The sequence below is a fragment of the Lampris incognitus genome, chromosome 16 (assembly GCF_029633865.1).
Source record: "Lampris incognitus isolate fLamInc1 chromosome 16, fLamInc1.hap2, whole genome shotgun sequence".
Taxonomy (NCBI): domain Eukaryota; kingdom Metazoa; phylum Chordata; class Actinopteri; order Lampriformes; family Lampridae; genus Lampris; species Lampris incognitus.
This window is the reverse complement of record NC_079226.1, coordinates 32,349,223-32,375,538: the sequence shown is the minus strand read 5'-3', so window position 1 is coordinate 32,375,538 and position 26,316 is coordinate 32,349,223. Positions and strand designations below refer to the sequence as shown.

Genomic DNA, 26,316 nt, shown 5'->3' with positions numbered 1-26,316 from the left:
GACGCGAACCCGTGTCTCCCACTCCACAAGCGACAATGTTAACCAGTCGACTAAAAGCTCCGATCCGTTAGTCAAGGACCAACGTGACGACTTATCTATGCACGTTACAATATATATTGTTGCGGGACAGCTCCCTGACAGATAGTGACCGACAGACAGTCTGACTAAAGTAACGCGAGACCCTGTTAGCCAATGAGAAGAGACTTAGGAATGCGTGCGTGCTGCCTATTGTTATCCATTGCACAGCACAGCGTGGGTTAGTTGTTATAGTGGTTTACAGACTGTCACACAGTGTTAGCTTAGCATAACGTGTTAGCGATCAGACGTAACATTCCTGACTCCTACACCTCGACTGAGCTGACGCTAGACAGTGACTAACCAGCGACGACCATAATAGAACCAGTAAGAGTGATTACCAGCCCCCAGAGAGAGATCAGAGTGTGCAGCCAGTGACAGTGCGAGTGTCTGCAGAGTGAGACCATCCCAGCCAGGCTAGCCAGCGTCCGTCATCGTCTGCAGACTGCAGGAGCAGTGCAAGGTGGGTTGCTAAACCCGTAGCCTAGCCCGGCTAATTAACGCCAGAGACTGTGTTGTCGCACCATAATTCCAAGCCTCCAACTACTTAATATAAGAACATCTAAACCCAGTCCCGCGACAATATTGTACTTTCACACAGGATGCTCATATTGCACGGCGAAAAAGCGATGTAATTTTTTTCAACCAATCACGTTGTTCGGAACGGATGTCACGTCACAACTCCTAGTGACAATACTTGACCGTTTGTGTTTCTCATCACCCTGTATTGTATGACAAATGACACAACAATTATAAAGACAATGAACTCAAGGACAACGTGTGGAGGAGCATCGCCGAACAACTAGGCTATCAGGATAGTTCAGGATAGTGAGTATTTTATGTAGTTTACGTTTGGATGTTGTGGAGCTGGTAGCAAGGCAACCCTTCCCAGAGCCCGTCGCGGCTTGCGAATATATTTTTTTTCCTAGGGTGAATCTGGGGGAAGTTCCCGCCTTCAAGCGCTGGGATTGGCCAGATCAGCCTGCCAGTCAGCCTTCCAGGCGTCACCCCCGCCGCAAAGCACTAGGATTGGCCAGTTTGCCAGTCGAACGCGCGAAAGCGAAGCGAAATGGAAGAGGAAGAAAATTAACCAATCAATCAAGTTGCATTTTTTTAACGCTTTTCTAGCTGCAACAGTTACTCATAGCGCTTTCAATTACTTTACAAACTTCTCCGGACACTTTGGGGTAACTTGTACTTTCAACGTTCCATTAAAGTTGTTCTCAATTTGTCTGTTTTCACCCAGCAATCGTTTCACTAATGCTCGACCGCTTTTATCTCGTACGTTCACATTGTTTTTGCCTGTAATACTGCAATACTCACACAAACGGTGCTGTGGTGTATTGGATCGAGCACTCGGTGCTCGATTGTGTTGGACTGTCACCACTACTGAGTTCTGTAATACACTGGTCGAGCCTAGTGGTGTGTGATGTCTCCATCAGTAAAGATCAGACTTGTGCCGCATCCTCGTCTCCGTGTACTTATATATATTAGTGATTAAGTTAGTAACCCACGAATAGTAACACTACAATAGTATACATAAGAGAAGTCACAACAGGTGCGGCTCTTCCACTGTCAGGCGAAAACGTTTTTGCTCTATTTCAAACAGCACTTCTTCCGTGTGCTCCGACATCTTGTCGACGAAAAAATGGGCGCTAGAATGTGTCCTCCGGAGGGAGGTGGGCGGGAACTCCGCGGCACGTCATCAAACGCTCACAGCGGAATCGACCAATCTTAGAAGCAGCTCGGGCCTTCGACCCTCGCGCACGTTCGCTCGTGTGTAAGACCCCCCCCCCCACGAGACTGCGGCCTCGCTCCTTAGACGCAGCTCGCACCTTTACTAACTAACCCTGTGTCAACGTGGATTGTAAAAAAAAAAACACACTGCTAAATAACTATAAAGCCAGCTTGCGAGATAATCCGTGATTCCGCTGTCAGCATTTGATGACGTGCAGCGGAGTTCCCTCCCACCTCCCTCCGGACGATGTATTCTAGCACCAACCCGACGAAAACGCTTGTAAAATAGCAAAACGTGTCTCAGGCCCTGGCAAGACGCTAGCTCACGTTAGCTAAGCTAACTGCTCTTCCACGTGCCATCTCGACCGCAGTAATTCTCCATGTTCGTCCGTCGTGTGTTTCAAGCGATATTGTCCAGGAAAACATCACTGACTGACAGTTACAGTGAGATGTTTATCTTATGTTTTGTAATAAATTCGCGGTTATTGAGTTAATTCAGCCGTTAAAAAAAAGATTAAAAATGTAATAAGTGGTTAAAAGGGATAACATTGATTAAAAATGTATACACCACGGTAAATTAATGTGTAGTTAAACATTTTTATACCCTTTATCCATCCATCCATTATCCAAACCGCTTATCCTGCTGTCTGGGTCGCGGGGACGCTGGAGCCGATCCCAGCTGTCATTGGGCGGCAGGCAGGGAGACACCCTGGACAGGCCGCCAGGCCATCACAGGGCAAGGAATGGACATCAAACTTAAATACTAAAATAAACACAGTTCTTAAAGTACTTGAAATGCAAAGTCAAAAGAAGGTATGCAAGGTTTCGTTGATAACGGGTCACATGACTAGAGTTCACTTGAGGACATAGCCGTTGCATTATGGGTCAGAACCAACATGGAAGCAGAGGGAAGACGTCTCCGTATACAGCTCCCAAAATAACTTCTACACGTGGTTCAAGAGGTGGACACGGTAATTGTCCTTCATTTGTTTTATATTTGTGTGTCATGTTTGTTGATGTGGCTTTACATGGACAATGTGATGTGTTTTCAGCAATTTTACTCGATTTCATCGCATTTCTGTTGCGCTAACGCTTGGGCCTGTTAATCCACGGACACTAGCCTGAGAGACTTTAAACAGAATGAGAGCTGTATATTTTAAACGTTATGTCTTTTATTTTCTTGTAGTTTTCACGGTGTCTGCTGATGATAGAGAGAGGGATATAAAGTAAATCTTCAAAAGACATCTGTATGATGCGTGGCAATTATTTCATTGGACCACTGTAGCTACACTGACTATCCACTGTCGGTCAGATTATTTCACAATAAATATTATTGATGAGTAGATTAAGTATGGGATAATGCCTGACGGGATAATGTTTGACGAGGCGTCCATAAGAACGACGAGGAGGCCATTAATTCTTGACTATGGACACCTCGAAGGGCGTTATCCCGCGTATACAATGGTCACTTGCCAAAGTAATAAAAATTAAGACAATTTATATTTTCATGTGTTTTGTAACTAAAATCTAGTTTTTCATAAGCCATAACTCTGTTTTCCTGGTAACGCCCGAGGGTGACGAATGCCCGGAACAATCATTGCCATCCCATTAAGTTCTAATGCAATAGAAACGATATTCACTACGACGAACCTTAGATACGACTTGGCAGCGGGAGATATAAAATAGTCCGCTCAGCTCACTCAGCTATGAGCCAGAAGGGTAACTTATGCTAGCAAGATTCAATGTCAATAATGTTGCACACGGTTGACAGACAGTAAATATAATTTGACAGTATGTTTAACAAGACCAGCGAGCTATCCAGCTATGTCATTGTCCCCAAATCAATATCAAGATTTTCACGAACTAATGAGTCAAAGTCAAAATTAAAGTGTCTTTATTGTCCCTTACAGGGAAATAGTTTGCAGCCAGCATAATAAAACTCTCACACAAAAACAAAACATGCAAACACCAAGGCAGAATTGACAACAGGACATAGTGGGCAAGGAGAACCAAAGGAGTTCAAATATACAGACCGAGGAAACAAGCGATCTGCAGACAACAGATGAATAATGTGGCGAATTCTACTGGAGTGTGCCTGCTCTAAGTCAGGGGGTTCATTGCATATTACCCACGACGCAACTGAAGACTGTTAATGTTTTGGTTGTGTTGTGGGATATTGAACATGTTAAAAACGGGCATATCTGTTACAGATAGCGGGGATGTGGTGGAAGGTAATGGGGACGTTATTAGAGAAGTTGTATTAGACAGCATGCTATTTCCCACCATGAGTGTAAAGAGTAGGCAAATAGATAAGTTAGGTTCTGTGGCCAAGAAAAGAAGATAAGCTGAGATCAATACTAACTTGTGTTTGTTATGACTGGCTTGTCTTACGGTCATTAAAAGTTCGCTGGTCAACTCTGGAAGGTTGGCTGAGGAGTCCATTATTTAGCCACGTCACATTGGTGTCAGAAGTGGGATGGTGAGACCGTGAGGTCATCGGAAGCGCGTGCACCCATAGGCGTGAGGGAGCTGATATGCTGAAGCGCGGGGACGCGCTTCCCAAAGGAGGGGGGTAGTGTAACGTGCATGGATAAGTAGACACGTTGGTCCTGGACTAACGGGTCGATCCTTTAGTCGACTGGTTAACGTTGTCGCTTGCGGAATGGGAGACACGGGTTTGCGTCCCGGCTGTGGCGTTTCCCGGACTGCCCCCCGAATTAGCTACAATACTATCTACCATTTAACAATTGAATGGCAGTGGGGACAAAGGAAGCATTGCATCGCTTAGTCCTAATACAGGGCATCCTCATGATAAGCCATGTGTTCTGTAGCAAGTTGAATAAATATTGTGAATGTGAAATTGAGGGCGGGACTCCTGGCAGGCAGATCAACAGGCTGACCTGGCTAATCCTAGCACTTGAGGGCGGGAACTTCCCCAGATTCATCCTAGGAAAAAAATACTGACCAATATTTTTTTTCACTGGACTTCACAGGTTGAAGATGCTAAGATTTTCATTGGGAGTGACGAAGAAGGACAGGATTAGAAACTAGTGTATTAGAGGGACAGCTCAGGTTCGACGGTTTGGAGACAAAGCAAGAGAGACAAGATTAAGATGGCTTGGACATGTGTGGAGGAGAGATGCTGGGTATATTGGGAGAAGGATGCTGAATATAGAGCTGCCAGGGAAGAGGAAAAGAGGAACGCCAAAGAGGAGGTTTATGGATGTGGTGAGAGAGGGCATGCAGGTGGCTGGTGTGACAGAGGAAGATGCAGAGGACAGGGAGAGACGGAAACGGATGATCCGCTGTGGCAACCCCTAACGGGAGCAGCCGATAGTAGTAGTAGTAGTAGTAGTAGTAGTAGTAGTAGTAGTAGTAGTGGTAGATTTTTTTTCACAGGATGAATCTGAGAAGTTCTTGCCTTCAAGCGCTCAGATTGGCCAGGTCAGCCTGTCAGTCAGCCTGCCTGGAGTCACCCCCCCCCCCCCCCCCAGCGCTAGGATTGGCTAGTTTGCCAGTTGATCGCGGCGTACTGCAACGGAGGAAGCGCACCCGGTGTTGACTACCCCTCACATCTCGCAAATTTGCTGCGAGTAGGAATAGTTTTGATGCGAAATATTCGCAGGCGAGTATTTAGCATTTTCGTGTTGTTTATTCGTCATGTCCCCGGTGTGTAAAGGCCTTTATTGTGCTTGGCCAGTTAAATAGAAAAAATACTTTCTAAATCAAAAAGGAGCTTTTTTGATTATTTAGTAGAGCACTCCTGGCAGGGGAGACACCATGATCAAGAAGGTGGTTCACCCAGGGTGAGGCTTAACCATTGAGCCTCGACTGCATAATTTCTGGTAGTAGGGGACTGCGTTTGTGCTCTCCCCTGTCTTTAAAATAAGAAACAGCTAATGCACACTTATCTGTAGTAACTCTGTAGACTTCATCTAGTAGGAAGTTGCAAAATCCAATGGAGGCGGTGTAGCGATAGTGTATAAACCGTCAGAAATAGCACAGTAAATATTTTAGCCTCTGCTGAAATGTGCACTGAAAACCGCAGTCTAATAAAAAGCCTTTACCTCAGTAAAAACTGTAAACCTGGGATTTCCCATTAACTTGGCCACAGTTTTAAGATCCTGAGGTCTATAGCAACAAAGGCATGTTATTCATTCTTAAACGGCATTGTTTTCCCATGTTCAACAGCGCAGAGAGAGGTTATCCAGGGAGCATGGACGCAACCCAACTGAAACACAAGAATGGCAGTCAGGATTCATGATTCATGAAACGTTTTCACCTAGCCCAGCAGGAGGAACATTTCGATAAGGAAGCACAATTCAAGTCAATTTTAGCTGATTATTTGATCCAATATTGAGTCTTCAGAGGTTTAGGTTTGAAAAACTGCCAGTGGTGTCAGATGGTTTATGCTGTTTTTGATGCAGTTTTGTGTGTTTTCAGGAACTGAAAATATCAACTGATAGCATGCCATTGAAAGCAAGTGATGACGTGTAAATAAGGCAAATAACTCTATTGGTATCAGGATAATACAAGTGATTCAAAAAGAGTTCAGACATGCATGTTTGCTGTGTAAACAAGAGAAACTGGCCCATTTTACAGAACATTTTCAATTGTTTTAAGAAAATTCAGATTTTGAGACAACACCAGATCTTTTTTTTGCAGTGCAGCTTTAGCAATGTTGAAAACAGACATGTATATTATTTGACATAACTCGAACTGTTCAGTTCAAACACGAGCAAGTATTTATTTCTTTATTGATATAACACCATGGAGTTTTTTTACAAACCTTTCACGTGGTCCGTGGGCTACATTAGCATGACGGCACAGCCTGAGTAAACACTGTTATCTGTTGAGTTGTAACTCCAAACATAATAATAATAACACTTGAGTCCTAAGAGGAAAAGCTTCTGATAGCGTGCTTTTATTGCACAGACAGCCCTGGACTGTCACTGAGGTACCCTACAGACCTGTCCAAACAATAGCCCCCTTTTCTCAACAGCCTCTTCAGGTTTATTCCATGTGTTGTGTCCCAACCCCCCCACCCCCTCATCTAACCCATCTCCACCACCACCACCCCCTCCTCTCTTTTTCCATCCTCTTCTCCTGGTCTCCCCTTCCTCAATGGGAATGAATGACTACATAACAAATCTGTGAGGCAGTGCAAAGGTTTCTTTACATGTGGGCTGCCAAGGTCGTTGGGTTTGTGAAGCGGAGCTGGCTAGCGTTGCCCACAGAGAGTATATGTTGCCAGTTTGAGTGCGTTCCAGCGCTCGTATTGCTAGCGCTCACTTCCACTCCGGCCCGTGCTCCGATCCTTCCTGTGCCCTCCAGATGGATAGCAGAAACCTTGTTTAGCTGACTATCGAACCGCCATACCACCCTGAGTTCACCCCCCCCTTCTCTGAGATGAATATACCCATATTCTCTCAACCCATCTTGTTTAGCCACTGAATTAACGTCCCCCCGCATATAGCTAATGTTCCAATAACAATTAGCGAGCATTATTGTCACTGTTTATTACCCTGGGCAGAGCCATGTGTGCTGTGCATGCAGACGCATAAAGCTAAATCGTTTCGAGATCTGAGAAACTCAAAGTGAGGTCTGGAAATAATTAACTGAACTGTGTAGTCTCGATACAGATTTAATGCGGCTTCTCTCTCTTTCTCTGCCTGTATGATTTTATGTATCTATGTCTTTGTGTCTGCATGTGTGTGAGAGAGAGGAGAGAGAGAGAGAGAGAGAGAGAGAGAGAGAGAGAGAGAGAGAGAGAGAGAGAGAGAGAGAGAGAGAGAGAGAGAGAGAGAGAGAGAGAGAATAAGCACATGCAGGCATAGATTAGGGTAATACGGAGAGCAGGCTCAGTTTGTATGAGCTCTGGGCACAGCGCCATCCACCTGGCACGACCCCCGACAGCGAGGCGGCCACAACAGAGACCTGCCGGCTCCCTGCGCTCAGCACCAACAGAGTAACAGCCAGGAGACGGCTCGCCTCTACCCTGTGGCTTTATTTACTGCCCTCCTCATCAAGGTTACAGCCTGCGTCTCTTTAATGGCAGAGCGAGGGACGAGAGAGAGAGAATAGAAAGACGGAAAGAAAATGAGATAGAGAAAGGGCTTGAATGAGAGCGCGAGAGAGATAGAGATACGATAGGTTTTGGAGTGAGAGATAAGAAAGGAAAGGAGATGGTGGGGAAAAAAACAAAGCTAGAGCAAAGGGAGAACGAGACAGCAATGAGGAAAGCAGAGAAGAAAGGGTGAGATGGCGGAAAATGGTGAGAGGGCGAGTGAGGGTGAGAGAGCGAGAGAGATAAAAGGCTAACGGAGAGAGAGAGAGGAGGGCAAGATGATATGGTTAATCTCCTTGAACTTAAAACCACCTGTCAGCATGAGTGCCTCCCTAACAATACTGCCTTGATTTATACCACATTTATATGCTAATGTATCGTACTACTGGATATTGTGACTATACTCGATTCAGTGGCACAAGGACAAACATCAGTTTTTAATTGCTGTCATTGTGTCAACAACATAACTTGCTCTGTTCGGTGGACACTTTTACCATGACACACCGCGAATGCATCCGACATTGGCATCGGTGGGCCCCCAGCGTAACAAGCCCTGGCATTGTTAGTGCCACACTCTTCTCATTGAGTTAATCAGGAACACCAAGCTTACAGTCATTTACAGTTTACCGTTTATGGTCTCGTGTTGGTTAGTGGCCCCCTCCCCTTTCCGAATATCACAGTACAGATTAGAGGAAACACAAATCAGAACGAGCAAGCGGGGTGGCGGGGAGGACTCACATTTCGTCGGGCGCTCCAGTTTCCGCCTTCCCCGTTTCTTCCGCGAGGTCGTCAGGCCGTCGTCCTTGTCTTTCTCGGAGTCCTGCGATTCCCGGCTGGAAAGGAACCCGTTCTCGCGGGAGGGGCTCGGACCCTGGGGGCTGTCCTCTGTCCGGCGGGAAGCGTCTCTAGTGGGGATCCCATTCTCCACCTCCCTCCTCTCCTGTTTGGGGAAGCAGGCATCGGATGTCCTGCCTGCGTACCCGCCCACATCTCCGTTGCGGACCTGCGTCATGGACGGCCTGCCCACGCCAGCATAGCTGTTGCCCACGCCAGCACCGCTCTCGACCTACAAGGCAGGGGGAAGCGGAGGTTGAATATGTTTATACGTTGGCTGCCTGTCAGGTTTACATTTTGTTAAATCCTGTAACGGTAAGTTTCTGTTTCATTATGGAGACAGACGGCAACGTTCTGCATGCCGGCAGCTGTGACACGCGAACAGGCATACTACAGCTTTCTGCACAACACCTTTCCAGACAGACAAATAAAATCATCAAGTGAACTTGTAGAAAAATGTTATCAAAGTGACTAATAAAAGGGTGTAGATTGTGATTGTGGGTATAGATTGTGATTGTGGGTAAGGGTTTGGGAGTTCACCACTAACAAGTGTGGTGTGGGGTAAATGGCTGCTTCAAAGAAAACTGTGAATGAATGTATTCATTCATTTGATACCGAACGTTTTTTGTTTTTTTATCCCCTAAATCTCCTCAGCTGTATCTGGATGGAATCAAAAGCGTGACTCAACTTTGACACTTATTAGCCGTTGAATCGAGGCATTTCCCATCCCGCTTCACTGGAGTTGTAAACTTCAAAGCCGTGCCAATAACTCCGCTTGCACATCAATTAACTTGGAAGCAAGGGAGGGATTACGCTCGGAGTTCAGCAAGAACACTACCGAGCTTCCTGTACTTGTGTAGTTTCTTTATTGCAGCAGCGGAGAAATATGAGAAGAATGCTGTCTGTTTTGTTTGGAACGCCCAGCTAAACTATTTCATTCTACATAGAGTATTGACTCTGGTCAACGCAGAGAGGGGGTTACAGTACAACTCGAAACCTGCAAAGTTAGGCGGACAAAAGATTGATCCAACACATCTCCTTTGACCTGAAATAAATAAAAACTGACCATCACGTTTGGGTGGCCCAGAAAATATCACTTTCAACTCAAGAAGGGGAGAAAATTCGAGAAGGTGGTGGTGGTGGTGGGGGGGGGGGTCTCTGATTCTGCCTAAAAATAGCCATTAAAAACACTTTCTCAGACAATCCCATTACTAGGTCACTGGGAGGGAAAAGTGGAGCATGCCTTCCGAGATCATGCTGTCAATAGTGCCGAAGCCTTCATTTCCTGCGGACAGGTAGTCCATTTACGTCTAGGCCAAAACCAGGCAGATGACAGTGATGTCTGATGAGACATCTGTCTTCGAATGGAGGATGCCGAGCATACGCAGTACCTGCGCTACAGACTACACGGGCAAGTGAAATATCTGCCTTGCTGTGTGACTGGGAACACTTGTGATGTGGAGAAGGCCTTACGGTGACCTAGAGAACCTCAAAATGTGCTTGACGAGATGTCCGTCCATATCAGTGGCCTCCAACCGAATGCCAGAGAGCCATGTGCTGTATACATGGGTTTTCATTCCATCAAAACACTACGTAAGCTGATTTCACCACTATATCCTCCCTGACCTGCATACACATGGCTCTTAGTGGCACTGAAGATCACTCTTGCAAATGAAATATCAAGTAAATTATGGGGGACGGAACCACTTGCAGCTTAAAATGAAAGACTGATAAATCAGACCAAAAATAAACTTGTATCATAAAACATGACTAAGTCAAACCAGATATTGCTGATTTCCAGGATTTCCTCACTACCCGGGAAGCTCTAAATTACTCAGTGGTTGCTGTAACTGAAAACAAATTAGCTGTAACTGTTCAACAATTCCATTCATACAAAGAGAGTGCTGCTCTGGCAAATTTTCTTGATGTGATGAATGGAAATGACAGGCTCATTGCCAAGATGTTATTAATATTCTGACTTAATTCATAACTTGAGAATGAGCTGTAGTGTTTGCTTAAGCGCACACACACGGGCATGCACACAAGTATATCGTACACTCACAAAAGCACATGCAAACGCTCGGTGACACAAAAGGCAAACACGTGCGCACACACACACACACACAAATCCATAGTCAAACCAGTCACAAAACTTCCCCAAAAAAGACACAGGCCTACACTCCCACACAAAACACATGTACATGCATAGCCACTGTTTCTGAAGTAATTATTCAGCAGACTTAGTGAGCCAGTGAACTACAAATGGTCCCGGCCAGAGGGCAAAGAAAAGTGTTGGTCAATCAGGCACCACAGACAGGCTCAGAGAGGTCAGGGGTGAATGCTGACTAACTCAGACCACTTTAGTGCATCTATATTACAGCTGCTAGAAACACTGACATAGTGGTTAATAACGTGGAGGGGTTAAACTATGAACTTTAGCCACTGATAACCATCAGGAGACAAAGCTGAACTGACAAACACTTTATATTCATTTAAGTAGTCTGAACTGATATTTGGATTTATTGAAAGTATCCTTCTTGCTGTGAGACGACCGTGCTAACCACTGCGCCACCGTGCCGCCAATCCTCCTAATCATATTCTTCATATATAAGCAAGAAGGTCCTGGGTTATAGCCCCCCGGGGTAGTTCAACCTTGGGGGTCATCCCGGGTCGTCCTCTGTGTGGAGTTTGCATGTTCTTCCCCTGTCCGTGTGGGTTTCCTCCGAGTCCTCCGGTTTCCTCCCACAGTCCGAAGACATGTAGGTCAGGTGAATCGGCCATACTAAATTTTCCCTAGGTGTGTGTGTGTGTGTGTGTGTGTGTGTGTGTGTGTGTGTGTGTGTGTGTGTGTGTGTGTGTGTGTGTAAGTGGGCCTTGTGATGGACTCGTGGCCTGTCCAGGGTTTCTCCCCATCTGCCGCCCAATGACTGCTGGGATAGGCTCCAGCATCCCCGTGACCCTGAGTAGGATAAGCAGTTTGGATAATGGATGGATAGATGGATGGATGAAAGTATCCTATTTTCATTTGCACATGAGTCTGAAACTTCCTGCACCAATGTTATAACCTTGAGTTTGTGTCAAATAGATTCACATCATCTAAAAATGATTGGACAACCCACCATATAAGTTGAAGTGGGTTTTTCTTCAGCTAAATCCCTATTTTAAACTAGCTATACTTAAAGGATAAAAAAAAATCTATACTCTAGCCACAGAGAATCAAGATATACTGAAAACACCCACTATCGAAACATTCAGCATACGCTAGTGTATACGGACTGTTTTGATAGGGGGGTTTTACAATATATTTACCCTTATTTCTTCACTTGCCAACTTAGACACTTCTCTACATATTGTCATGGTCCTGTCTGCCTAATGCGGGCCCTGTTTCACTTTGCCCTAATTCTATGTTACAGCTTACCCGTAGCAGACACTTGGGGGCAGGACTATAAAGCCCACGAGGCCTCTGGGTTTTTGGCCATGGATAGCCGACCTCTGTTCAGGTTTGGTTTTTGAGTTTCCTTCCCAAATGCACATTTCTCACTCATGCAACACCCGACATGCGTATAGTTTACACTGATTGGAAGCTGCCACTTTTCAATGTTTGCTGTGATTTTAACCTTTTTTGTCCTGTCTTTGAGCCGGGACGAATTTCTTAGATTCTTGGTTTTTCTACTTAAGAATGTCACCACTATATGCTGACTCCCTACCCTACATCCCTCCCAGCTGTACAAACCTACCTGGCTAGCGATAAAAAATATTGAACATGAATATCATGCAGTGTTCTCAGACATACTTCAATACGACTGGTAGTTGTCAATATTAGAACTGACTGGTTAATGTGTAAACATGGATAGGGACACCATTCATCATGACAAAAGCATAGTAACATGCAGTGTGGACTTTGATATCATGAAAATGAAGTAGGAATAAAAATATTTCAGTAAATACACATGAATTAATGAAATCCTTAAAGCTGGGGTAGGCAGTCTTTTTTTCTTCTTTTTTTGCGTCATTGGGCAAAAATTCCATAACGTTTCAGCATATTGTAATTCAAGTGGTCTGAGAGAAAACTAGACTACTGCATCTCCTCTTGGCTCTGCATTCAGGTTTTAGAAAATCTAGCCTGAGACAGGAGGCTTTAGCCAATCACGGGTCATTTCAGAGAGAGGGCATTCCTATTGGCTGTTCTACAAATACAGACGCGCGTGTATGCGATCAATTCGCATCCGCCCTGCCCCGCCGGTCGCTTGTGGACGCTCGTGTCTAGATGGTAACCCCAGATTTGCGAAACTCTTGCACACTCTCGCACATGCACAAGGTAAGTGTTAGGTTAAGGTTAGGGTTAGGGTGAGGTTGAGTTTAGGTTAAGGCGGTGGCACCTGCAGAAAATATTTGGTGGAGGGCCAGATGGGGCCAGTGAGAATCTTAGGGTGGCACACTAAAAAAGCTATACTGCATAGAGGAATTTCAGGGTATGCAAGTTAATACAAAGGTAAAGACACTATACTATTGTATATAATAAATTGCATGCTGTTTTAATTCCTTGGCTGATCTCATGTGAATATCAGATTATGATATTCACATGAGATTAGCCAAGGAATCATTAATTAGCCTATCAAATTCCAGACTGAATGCATTATCACCAATAAAGCAAGGGTGTGGGTTGCTTAAACATAAACATAATTAGCCGATAAAGGTTTCATTTATGTTCAGCGCACCATATTTTATATTACATTTCATATTATTTATATTATGTTATCTATAATAATACAATACTATAATGTAATAATACAATACCGCAATACAATAGAAACTGAATTTAATTCCAAAAGTAACCAGTAAAATGTTCAATTTCCCATGTTCATAACGAACCAAATTTTATGAAAATTGGTTCAGAATTAAGTGAGTTGTCATGAAGTCTGCATTTCTCAATACACATTGTATTTGTTAACTAGCAGATCTTGATCACCTCAATATGGTGACTAAGCAGACGCACATCAAATCGCGAATGCAGTATCTATTTATATCTATGGGCCTCCCGGCCAAAAAACAAGGAAGTTGTATGTGCTTGTAAAAGTGTCCTGTAAAGTCATGGCCAGAACCTCAATTGTTCCGCTTTAAATGTATATCAGATTTTTAAGGGCTTTCTGTTGCAAAGAGATGAGAATGACTGTCAGATGGGAGGCAGTGGGGTGGCCAGTAATTTTAGCATGGTAGCCATGCCCCCCCCTCAGGGACGCCGTTGGGCTAAGGTTAAATTAAAAAATACCGCGAAAGTTTCGCTAATCTAGGGTTAGGGTTACCATCTAGACACGACCCATGTCGACTAGTTCTCCCTTCTCTACCAGCCCCCCACACAAGTGTTTTATTTTTTTTAAATTAACAAGATCAACTTGAAATGGATGCTTCACATGACCAATATTAGTCTAACTAAGAGATTTGCTGAAAATTTTTTTTTTCCATGGATATATTATCAACTACAACACAAGTTTCAAGAGTCTCGCTTTGACATTCCCTGATTGTACACATGTGCCTGTGCTCGTGTGGTGGGAGGGGCTTAGTGGAGTGATGCGAGGCAGCAGAAAGATAGGCGGAAGGTTTTGCACTGGAATGTTCATATTGTCTACTGCAGCTTTAAGCCAGTGGTGTAAATTATGCTCAAGGCTCAGCGTTTTCGGTTTTTATTTTTCAAAGCCATCCAGCATACCGAATTTCGCCACAAGAGGACACTGTTACATAACCTCACACGAACAGGAACAACTTTTGGATCCGTGGAAACATAAAATCCGGGTGAAAATCAGTTTAAAAAATCTGGGTATTTTTCGGTGAAAATCGGTAAAAACCAAAAACGCTGAGCCTTGATTATGCTAAAGCAGAACAAACCAGTCCTGCCGTGGCAGGTTTGTGTGGCTAGTTCCTCTGCCCTCTTACCTCGCTACTGTTGGTTAAACATTCCTAATGCTAAATAGAAAACAAGCTAGTCTAAACAGGCTTTAACATGAACTAAATTTCTAGTGTCAATATTTATAATGACAATAGTGTGCTGCAAATCCAGGCATATCACTCATTCGCATGAGCAGCTGCTGTATTTACCTGCAAATGACTGCAATTAGTTCAGGAAAATCTCATACTCATGTTGAAATCCTTTTGGAACAAATGTAAATGTGTACAAGTCAACTGGGTGAATATGTTCTTTGAGGCAACTGAATAGCTTGTGGAAAGAACAAAATTAAACACCTACAGTATCTGATTGCAGCATCTGGTACTTGTGCCCAACCCCTTCCCCCAGGTTTAACAGCTGCGAAAACAATCACTGAGGTGCTCATCTGTATCTACTGTCAGGTACCATTAAGTGGCTTCGAAAACAATCGGACATAAGCCCTGCAATTTGTACCTCCCATATATATATATATACATACTCATCCTCAAGTAATTTAATTTTTTTATTTAGTCTGTTGAATCACAGTTTGGTAATTAATTAGCACAATTAAAAGCAGCAGCTTACGCAAACGCTAATCTTAAGGGAAGTAAAAGAGCAAAATGTACATATGAGCCCAAGAGTCATTATTAAATCAGAGTTACTTATCCAGACGGAGAGGGCATCATAAACAGATTTATGAAGAGTATTTGTGCAAGCCAAAGATGAAAGCGAGACGTGTTTTTCTGTAAAGCGGAGAACAAAGTGAGGCATGGAGTGACTTGAAAAATGAATGAATGCTGTATTCATTTTCTGAACCCTCGTCACTTTCAATATGGAGCAACTGGGAAATGTACACAATGCACAGGATGTGATGGTAGAATTTCCACTGTGTAATGTCAGTACTCACTGGAAACTGCTTGCGCTTTCTCCCCGGCCTTCCAGCTTTACAAGAGGCAATATTTTTGGCTGGCTTCTCCTCTGTCCTCAAGTCCTTGTCCAGCATTGTGCTCTCACTCTATGGACCGAAAAGACAAAAGGCTGTGTTAGACTTTGAAGTGCAATGTGGCACCCAGCGATGGCTGAGATATTGATGTACAGTAGTAACGCATGAGTGTGCACAGAGCACAGTGATCTATGGGAATTGCATGTGTGGTTTTATGGTATAGGATTATACAGACATAGTGGTGGTTTTTATCCAAACAAAGATGTGCTGACTGTGACTCTCTTGAGTCTCTCTTTCTCGCACACATGCACATTCCAAAAAAACAAAAAACAATAATAACGGCCGTATGAGAGTGCTTGAACAGCCGGGGAAACTGCGACGGGTCATTGAGCGTCGTTTGGCTGCGTGGATAATAAGACAGATAGAAACTGAATGACAAGTCCCTTTGAAGTGAAAGCAGCGCCGGACACAGAGCTGACCTGACACAGACGGTCCCCTCTTGACACCGTCACAAAGACGTGGACCGGCACCCCATCTTCCCCCCGCCACAATTTTCCCTTTGATTAGTAAAACCGTCCCCAACGAACAAAGGCCCGAGTCCAGCACGACCAGGCGCCCCCGGGGTTGATGGGAGAAAAGATGATACTAATGTAGACGCTTTGGGCTCCGATATTGACTGAATAGGACCACCAGCACCATGTCTGAATGCAAATGAGATTGCAAGGCCATTCCTGACAGCAGGCAGGGGGAGGGGAGGAGGAGGGGAGGAGGAGGGGGGCTGGGTCCTTATTAAATTCCTCAAGTATGGGATGTTAGAGTCCATCAGAGATAAATAGGCTCTCGACACAGCCTGGCGCTCTGAAAATGAGTCTGTCTACTGACCTGTTTGCAAAGTATTGTTATTTGTTTAGAGCTTTTTGTGCTTGGCGGTGTAGGACTGGCAGGCTACCAAGAGGTCATGATTCTGTATTTGTATGTTACTGAATCAGACATGGATCAACACGTTTGTTTTACACAACTTAGCGCGCCAGATGGATGCAGTTTAATCCAATCTGGTCTATATAGTGTTTTTATTAGTTTTTATTTGGGAAACGGTACACTGAAATGTGCCCAGATGCTGCAAATGTCCACACTTTGGTCACATTTTATCATCCCACGGGTCAAACCCAAGCCGTCGCAGTAAATCCAAGCGTGATGAAAACCAAAAAAAGTTAAAAATGATACAAGTACTGCACTACCATTTGATTAATAGCCCGTCGTACATGCAGAGCCGAGCAACAAGTTGGTTCTTGAAAGCGCAGATTTCAAAGCGCTGTGCTTGTTGCAGTTGTTTGAAAGGTAGAAGATGTCAGTAAAAATAGGCAAGAATTTCAAAGGTCGGGCTAATCTTATGACCTGAGAGTGTTGGCTGGGAAATGGATCAAATCTGACAAACATCAGCGTCCAAGGATAACAATCTGGTCTGTGTTAATGAACAGTTGGGAATGGAGTAATCGACGCTGTGGCTGCTGGGTAGAAGGGTTAAATTTAGGAGCTCTATCACAAAATGCTATCTGTTCTTTTGGGTGGGGGCGGGAGGGGCGGAGGGGTGGAGGGCCGGGGGCAGAACATAATGTCCATCATTCACTATTTCTAAAACATAGAGAATCCAGGATGAAACGTGCTCTCGTTTTCTCAACCCCGGGCTAAGGTTAACTACTATACTTTCATATGTATAATAATCTGTTTATTCATATATGTAAGATATTTTGCGAGTGGTCATGTTGTAAGAGAACAAACAGTAGGCCTTTTTTCTTCATTAGACGGTGAAAATCTGCTCAACCTTTTACACGACTGTATTTACACATTCCCATAAAAATGTGACGAATAACAGAACACCCACTTTTTTTTCTTTTCTTTCTTTTTCTTTTTTTTGCAATCCCTAATCCTATGCTGTTTCTAGGGGGTCCGTTTTAGGCCTGCCTGCAGTCAGGGAGGCAGAATTTGCATAGATAAAAGCAAGCCTTGAATGCAACCTGGTGGGAAGGCTCATTTGGGAGCCACTTGCTTTGGACGACACAACTCAACGGCGCCTGGCGATCTGCGTAGGAACACATTGCACACACTACAAGCACGCTTCATCCTATTCCAAATCCAGGAGCGCAAACACGCTGAATGAAAATACTACACCATTCACACACGCACAGTTACCACTCTGTATTATTATCATTTTTTTCTTACCAAAAAGCAACAGAGAGCCAGGGATAAAATTTGTTGTTGCCTGGAGTGAACCCTCTAATGCTGTCAATATCTCTGCACTATTTCCGTCTGGGTAGCCGGTTATTTAAGGCAATGTCTGTTGCCAGGCAACAGGACGAGGGGCAGTGCTGTGTAATGGGAGGGTAGAAGAAGAGGGACAGATCTCCCCCAGTACAACAGACGTAGAGCCACTCCAGCTCCAGCGCCGACCTACAACAGCCAACGCCCCACGTCATCCGCCACCATTTCAACAACGGTGAGCATCACAGAAAGAAAGGAAAAACACCTCCACAGTTTGCACCTTGAAGGAGCCGGCTGACGCTGGCGGGGATGCTGTCGTTCCTGTAGGAGGGTTGTATAATAGGATGAAAAAGACTTTGAAAACACCCCACAGCCATCCCGTTTTGACGGGTGACCTGACAGGTGATGCAGGCATCCAACACAACGGCGGATTCTCGTCATTTAAAGGCAAAAATCGAACACGAGAGTCAAAGTTAGGTAAATAGACAGAGGGGATCGATGTCAGCCCAGCGGTAAGGTCTTTGGATTGCAGGGTTCAATAAAGGTTCATGTTGGTTGGGTCCATTCACTAAGGTGGATTAGTTTAAGTATCGTAACAACAGAGACGTCTGCTGAGTCAGTGTTCAGAATGTACAGAACACGCTCCTGTCACTGTCATGTCCGTATGACAATACCACGGTCCAAACTGAGACACAACACTGGCACCCACCCTCAAATACACACATGCACACATCTCATACATCCATCAAATGACAGGTGATGCTACTCTATTAGCACAAAACAATATCATTATTACAGTTACCCAACCTAGAGACTGAAACTACATCATTCTATGGATTTGCCATATAATTTCAGGAGTGGATAAGCCCCTTTTTTTAAATCTCTGGTGAGGGCACTGCCTTTTGAAATGCAGCACTTTGCAGCAGTGATGGAGAGTCTAATCCAAATTAATCAACAACTCAAGACTCAGTCCCTGAGTCAAAGCGTGGTGGAATGAAGTCTACCTTCTCAAACCCGGCCATTTGCATGAAATACATCACACCTGAGAGGATTCTACCCTCGGCGGTCTCATCCCCGCCTGATAGCATATTACAGAAGCACAAATTAATATTTTACACATCCATTCCTTACCAGTCTCTTCCCAGGTGAGTCACCATAGTCTGAGCCTTTGAAAGCGGCGGTGGTGTTGGTAACAGTGTTGGACGGCATCGCCAAGAGCCTGAAGGTGGTATGGGAATTGTCTCAGCGTCAATGAGAATGAGGGACACCCAAGGTGAAAGTTAACTCAAAGGAACCCAACCCCCCACCCCACCCACCCCCAAACAAAAAGGAAATGACAGATGATCCTTCCTGGAAGATAAAACACAGCCTATTAACACTTTGGCTGTAAAAGATAACGTCTAACACAGTAATGAGTTACACATTACAGCTAGCTTGGTTTCGTAGCGGGTTGCTGTGTTGCTCCCAGCAATGGGCTACACACGTGTGTATGTAGATGTCAAATGCGCAGGTTCAAACGATAGGCGGGCGGGCAGGCTTTTGCAGTTATTCGCCAGGATGAGCGGCCGTTGTTTCCTGTCAGCAAGATGTGCTTTCAGATCCTCAACAACTTTCAGATTTTCCTTTTTCTTTTTGCACTACATTACATCGCTGGTACGGTTCTCGTAGGGTGTTATAGAGTCCTATATAGCCACTATCGCCTATAGGGGCTAGGCCACTTTTCACGCCACATGGATTTCTATGGAGGTACAGTAGTCGACACACCACCTACCCGCGCTGTTACCGACGTGTTATTAGCAAACCGATTGTTGGATGGTGGTGCTTTTTTTTTCTCGTCATTTCAGCCATTTTCGACTATCAATCCCTCACGTTCACAATGAAAGTGGAGGTAAACTGTTTTGCGCTTCGGATGAAAAACCACGCGCAGAGATACAGACGGCCAGAATGTGGAAACTGCAAGAAGAGGATTACATACACACGCGCGCGCGAGTGCGCGCGCACACACACGCGTCTATTTTTGACACGAGTGTGGATGTCATTACCTTCAGTGATTATTGCCAAAATTATTGACAGCTGCTTCTGATTCATTTGGTGTCAAGATAATGCAAATGGCCCCGTTCCGGAAATGTATCCCAGGCAGTAAAACGACAACGTGTAATCTTTGCAATAAAAAAAACAAGAGATTGGATTGTAATAAGGCCACACGCACAGGTATGTAGTCTCCTACTGTCTATGGGCATTTTCATGCACGGGGCTACGGACAGCCAGATGATTCATTTAGACGGCTGCGATCGACTGGCTGGTATCAATTATTCACTCGTCTAGATGCGTTAGAAGAAGGCAAAAAAAGGGCAAAGTTTTCAGACGCCTTTTGCAGGGGAAGTCTGCATAAGACCCTAAGGATTGTACCTCATTTTACAGGCCACGGCCGCTTGAAGGATATAAAAAAAAACCCCGTTATATTCATGAGGTTGTTGTATTCGTGAGCCACAATCCCCCCCCCCTCTCTCTCGCTCACTTTCTCTCCCCCTCTCTCTTTCTCTTTCTGTGTGTGCTGTAAATTCGGCCCGTCAAGTTCAAGTGCACATCGCAGTGTCTTGAAAGAAGCGCCGCATCTGCAAAAGGCAGCGTAAAACCCTCATCGCTATTTCCCCCTTCCACCGATCGCCTTCCGCTCTGTGGGCTTTCCCGTTTCGCTGCTCGCGCGGGTTACATCTTCCTCCCTCAACGGCGCGTTTAGCTTTTCTCTTTTTTTCCGAGTAAATGAATGAATCGCGGTGTCGGTTACCCGTTTTGCCAAGTCCCAGGCCTGACCCTTTTTTCTGTTTCGCTTGCTCCCGCAGCCTCCTTCCTCTTCTCTCCCCGTCCTCCACCTCCCCAGCCGGCCAGCACTCCTCCAGATGCTCCGCTCTCACTGCAGGGGCCTGCGGACTGGCGGCCGCCGCCTCCACCAGGTCCTAAAGGAAGCCCGTTAAACACACACACACACACACACACACACATACATGCACACATAATGCTGTCAACAAGGCACTGTACTAGTATCATGCGTGTACAGTACACACAAATACTCTGTTTCCTCAGAAAGAATATACTTTTAGACAGTTGGTACATGTATCACAATAACACAAGCAAAAAAACAAAACAAAACAAAAAACCACACACATATCCCTGAGAGTCAGACTTTACGCTGAATTGAAGTAGTGAGTTAACTTACAGGGGACAAAACTGAATATAAATGTGATTTTACGCTGTACAACATATGGAATAAGAGAGACGCAAAACAGTAAATCTGACATTATGCTCTTCTACATTAGTACATATAGCTAATAGAGACGTAACAGTACTACGGTAGTAAATAAAAACTAACGAAGACATAACAGTACTACAGAAGTACATATGAACTAATAAAGACGTTATAGTACTAAAGTAGTACATATGAACTAACAAAGACATAACAGTACTACAGTAGTACATAAAAACTAACAGAAACGTAACAGTACTAAAGTCCTACAAATGAACTAACACACATAACAGTACTGCAGTAGTACATATAACCTAACAGACATAACAGTACTACAGAAGTACATATGAACTAATAAAGACGTTATAGTACTACAGTAGTACATAAAAAACTAACAGAAACGTAACAGTACTAAAGTCCTACAAATGAACTAACACACATAACAGTACTACAGTAGTACATATAAACTAACACAGACATAACAGTACTGCAGTAATACATATGAACTAAAAGACATAAAACAGTTTTACCGCATTTTTAATGGCAGACATTGCTTTTGCACCTTTATTTAGGGCTAACATAAATCTTCATCACATAAATTCACCTGTACACATCAAAATAAATAGTATCAAACGTGTCATTTAGAGAGAGCAGTGTATTTCAAAGGGGAAATACATAAATCAATGCTTTTATGAAAATATTGCCTAAAATATCAATAGTTGGTTGCCTAATGATGATCACTGTACTAAAGATCCTAGTTTACCCACCTTTTCATCACTTCATCCCTGAATACGTATGAGACGTAACACATTTCAATCAGACCTGACACAGTACACACATGACAAAACAGGATTGCTTTATTTTCATTTATCAGATATGATAAATATGTCATATCTTTCAAATGCCCAAAGCCAAAACATGCAAATTGGTATTGTATATTTGGTGGGTCAATGGTCATTTTAGTTATCTTAGGGGACACTATTTCAGAAGTTTCCAGAATACTACTGAAACTACTTTTATTAGTCTCATATCTGTGCAGCAGTACTGGAAAACCTCTACCATCAGCAGCAGGTCGGAGCATAACCTGGCTGCTTGTATGGAACTCCATCCCAGCGGTTCACTTTCATAGAATAAATTTGGTCTTGGATGATGTTGCCGAACCCTTATCTGATATCTCATTTTAGTGTACTCAAGTCAGGGCAGAGATTAATTCAGATTGCTTTTATCTTAGCCATTCTGTGAAGTGTGCCACTATCTAAATACATTAACCTATATTTATTCCATGCGTGCCCACTAGAAGGAGACACAGGGTGACATTTCAGGTTTGCCCATAGGCAGGAATGTCATCTGTATGGTGGGGATGGCTGGGGGTATTTCTTACAAACAGACCAACTCCCTGTGGATCCAATATAGAGCTCTCTAGGAGCGAGGGGATGGGAAAGTGGGGAAGTGGGGAGGCAGCAGGAGGATGTGGTTCACTTGAGCTGGAAACACTGGTGCAGCTCCTCCTTCTCTTTTTCTTCTGTGGAGTCGTTGGCGGTGAGTGGTTCACGTGAGGACAGCGGCAAGATGGTGATACAAGCTGCAGTCAAGACCAGAGCACTGATCCATACAAAGACATTCAGTGTTAGGTTAGGTATCAGACACCCCCGCCATTGCCCTTGAAGAAGGCACTGGCCTCAAAATGTGGGATCCGGTTCCTTGGGCGCCATGCTGTGGTGTCCCACTGCTCTTAAGTAGTTTGGATGGGTCAGATGCAGGACGAAATTTTCTATTGGGATTAATATAGGGCAGCGGTGGCTAACCATGTGCCATGGAGAGCCATGTGTATGCAGGTTTTCATTCCAACCCGACTCCACGCCAGATGATTTCACTGATACTTTCTTCCTCTTTGGTTGAAGGGTTGCTAATCAGTGAAATCACCCAGTGTGGAGTCCAGCTGGAAGAAAAACCTGCATACACATGACTCTCCATGGCACATGGTTAGCCACCCGATATAGGGTAACAAAACATACTATGGGACGGTCGAGAGTCTACTATTACTGTACTCTCTCTCTCTCTCTCCTGACCTGTCTCTATGTTGAACACCCACAGGAGGTAAGACAAGTGAAAGGTCACAAAGGTCATTGATCACATATGTGCCGTTCTTTTAGACTATTTTGTTTATAGTCTGCAGCATGGTACATTTTTAGTGTTTGTGTATTAACTTCACATTCGTATAGCAACGAAAAGGCACCATCTAAGGCTTGGCTTCCAAAATTGTGGGTTTTTCTTTTATCTCAAACTGTTTAAAAGGTACTTAGGGAGGAAGTAAGATGTTAAGATTTTTGCGGCCTAACTCTGAGAAACGTTTTTATGTAAAAACACTGTTACGCAGACCCACAATCTGCAAGATGTTAAGGTGCAATTAATTCTACTGTACAAATGCTGTTCCAGTGAGTTTCCCTGGTTTAACTAGTTGCACTTGTGGACCGAATTTCAGCGTGCATTATGGGAACGCTCTGCTCTGCCGCCATCAGATTTGCCTTTTACTGTTGAAACTCTTATGGCTATTTTATTCCTTCGTTTTTATTTTTTCATTTCTTTAACATTTCCTTTTATTATTCGGTATTTCTTATTTAAATAGCCTTTTTATGATGTGAAGCACTTTGAATTGCCTGTGCCATATAAACGTTTGTGCCACCACTTATATCCATGATCTGCTATAGAAAATAAACAACAAATGACCATAAACCCAGTGGCTGGTCTCTGTGACACCTCAATAGCTAAAACTATTTCCTGTCATCATCAAAGGTATGACTGCTGCAGGAGGCTGCCTCCTTTTTTGGATCAAGAGCCCGTGAGGCGATTATGCAGAGGATCCCAGGATAAAGTAAAAGACACGGTTTTATGAATGAGGGCCCTGGTTCCTCGTTTTTCCTTGGTGTTTGTTGGATGATTGGGATTAGCATCATAACTGACACCCTCCCCCATAATAAATTTGACACAACAAAGCAAGCAATATTTAAATTTTTTTTTAATATATCTCACAATTTATTCCTTTATTTACAAAAGACAGTGGCCGTGTGACATAAAACTATGTTTTGTAAAATGAACATGAAAAAACAAATGTGTACCAGAAGCATAACTGTACGTAACACATACATAGATAAATAACATCGGGGGAGTATTGATGAGGTTGTCTTCTTGCACATCGTCTCTCAATAAAAAGGTCACAATGTTTGCACGTCTCCATGATTGGCGGCCTTTTCTATGTGTACCCCGAGTTTGGTCTGACAGGTTAATCAGTATTGCCTCCTCGCTGGCTGGAGTGACATCAGTGGTTATCTGTTGGTAGATCTGGAATGTCTATAACTATCTGAGCTCTGTTATTGTGGAAAGCTAGCGTCTCAGGTTCAAGGATCAGAGACCGTTCAGCAGGCGTTCTGTAAGTAAACCATGGGCAACGACAATGCACTAATGCGGATATATTCTGATATATAATTTGTATGACGCACAAAGTCGGCAAACGGTTTGGCACAAATGTAAAGGCTGAAAATAAGTTTACCACTCCCCCCCCCCCGAACACAACAAATTAGAAAACAAAACAAAGATCTCTACAAGGTCACAGACTAAAACTTCTACATAAAGGCGGATAGATCATTTCATCTGCGGAGACTACTTTTTACAGCACTTTACAGAACATCAATAGGCACAAACTAAAAGAACAAAACGTTTCGATTGACATTGCATTCCAATGCGTGGCCAGGATGAAGGGGAAGACAATAATTCTCTTCTTGAAAATTTCGACCCCACCGTCTCAATTATTTTTGGACCTTCAAGGTTCAGCAGACTGAGCCCTCTGACAGTGTTGGTCACAGCGATTATGCTTTAGAAAGATGCAGTTTAGTTTTTATGCCTTCTTTATCGACTGATCCCTATTTAGATGACTACTTTTAACTAACAGTGAGGCGTCTGCTTGAATCTGTGCTTTGACAGAAATCATTAGTGATTATATTCCAAAAAAAACAAAGCAGAATAATGGCAATGATGACATGAAGGAGAATCCAGTGAAAACAGCACATTTAAAAACAGTGACACCAGAGGAGCCTCTACTTGACACAGTGTAATAGGTTTTTAACCCTAATACTTAGCTTATAGGATAGGCTTCCTGTACATATCTTGTGCGAGCATTACCACATCCCCTGGCTCGGTTTACCGAGCACAGGTCACTTTCCATTAACCAGTTGGTGGTGCTGAGTGGGTTTTGTTTATCCCCTTCATAAATTGACCAGATTGTACCAAAATTAATTTCTAGAGCTCCATCACATTACACCACTTAAACAGAGACATTTCTCATTCAAATTCAAGATAAACGGCTATCCAGGAGAGGACGTTCAACCAGAGGACAGAAACGTTAACGTATCTTTGACCCGATCTCCTTCTGATTCAAGTAAATCTCCTATCAGGTCCACAACTGTCTTGATAGTTGGACAGCTTTCCTTATCCAAGGCATACACCAAAACATTTACACAAAAATAAATTATATCAATCAACATGCTCCACCAAATATCACTTCTTGAAACAACCCACGTTCGTTTCCCGTACACTGATCACTTTCCAATATTTCCCTCTATGTGTCTGAAGGTTTCCATTTCATGACAAGACATCCACGGTTTGGAAAAAGTGACACCTTCTCTGACCAAATACTTTAATTAAAGTAAAACTTACCAAACATCGCCCATGTTCTCGACAGTGTTAACACCTTTGCTGATGAAAGTGTGGCTTATTTAGACAGTTGGTTCACATGAATTTTCAAGATTTGCAACATGAACTGCAAGTAACAAAGTTTTGTTTGTTTGTTTTTTTATCAAATGGATATATTGTATTTTGGAATGAAAGCCTTCACTTTGAATCATTATTAACCTTTGACATCTACCAAAATGAAGCCAGTAGCTGTTAACATCTGCCAGTTAAAAGGACACAGCTGTGACATTCCACCTATAATATTTCTACAGTCCCTGAGCACCCAACTTCATTGCACATACATATTTCCCAAAATCCTTTGCTAAACTAAATAAAGCTATCAATGCATTTCCTACTTACTGGAATTCTTATGTCCTCACTTACTACATAGGATTCCACTTTGTACTAAAACTCAGTGCTTAATTCATACTGGTTATTTAAACATCCTGAGGTGCTTTCTCACACTTAATAACAATAAATTAACAATAAATACTGTTGCTACCAACTAGCCA

The 26,316-nt window shown here is 43.6% G+C and overlaps 1 protein-coding gene, 1 long non-coding RNA gene and 1 pseudogene across 2 annotated transcripts in view; 2 read left to right on the top strand and 1 right to left on the bottom strand.

The window, feature by feature from the left end:
- dnmt3ab (DNA (cytosine-5-)-methyltransferase 3 alpha b) overlaps positions 1-20,694 on the bottom strand; it is a 61,074-nt gene extending 40,380 nt beyond the window's left edge. The window contains exons 1-4 of the mRNA XM_056295268.1: positions 20,624-20,694; positions 18,967-19,054; positions 15,541-15,648; positions 8,618-8,945 (exon numbers count right to left, since the gene is read on the bottom strand). Coding sequence (XP_056151243.1) covers positions 8,618-8,945; positions 15,541-15,648; positions 18,967-19,044 — 514 coding nt within the window. The 5' untranslated portion in view covers positions 19,045-19,054; positions 20,624-20,694. The remainder of the gene's footprint in view (positions 1-8,617; positions 8,946-15,540; positions 15,649-18,966; positions 19,055-20,623) is intronic.
- On the top strand, positions 5,570-5,689 carry LOC130126897 (U1 spliceosomal RNA; annotated as a pseudogene).
- On the top strand, positions 8,901-24,615 carry LOC130125919 (uncharacterized). The gene is made up of 4 exons (XR_008811696.1): positions 8,901-9,028; positions 12,127-12,213; positions 20,679-20,789; positions 23,873-24,615. It is a non-coding gene; the product is annotated as an uncharacterized LOC130125919 (long non-coding RNA).
- The last annotated feature ends 1,701 nt before the right edge of the window (positions 24,616-26,316 follow it).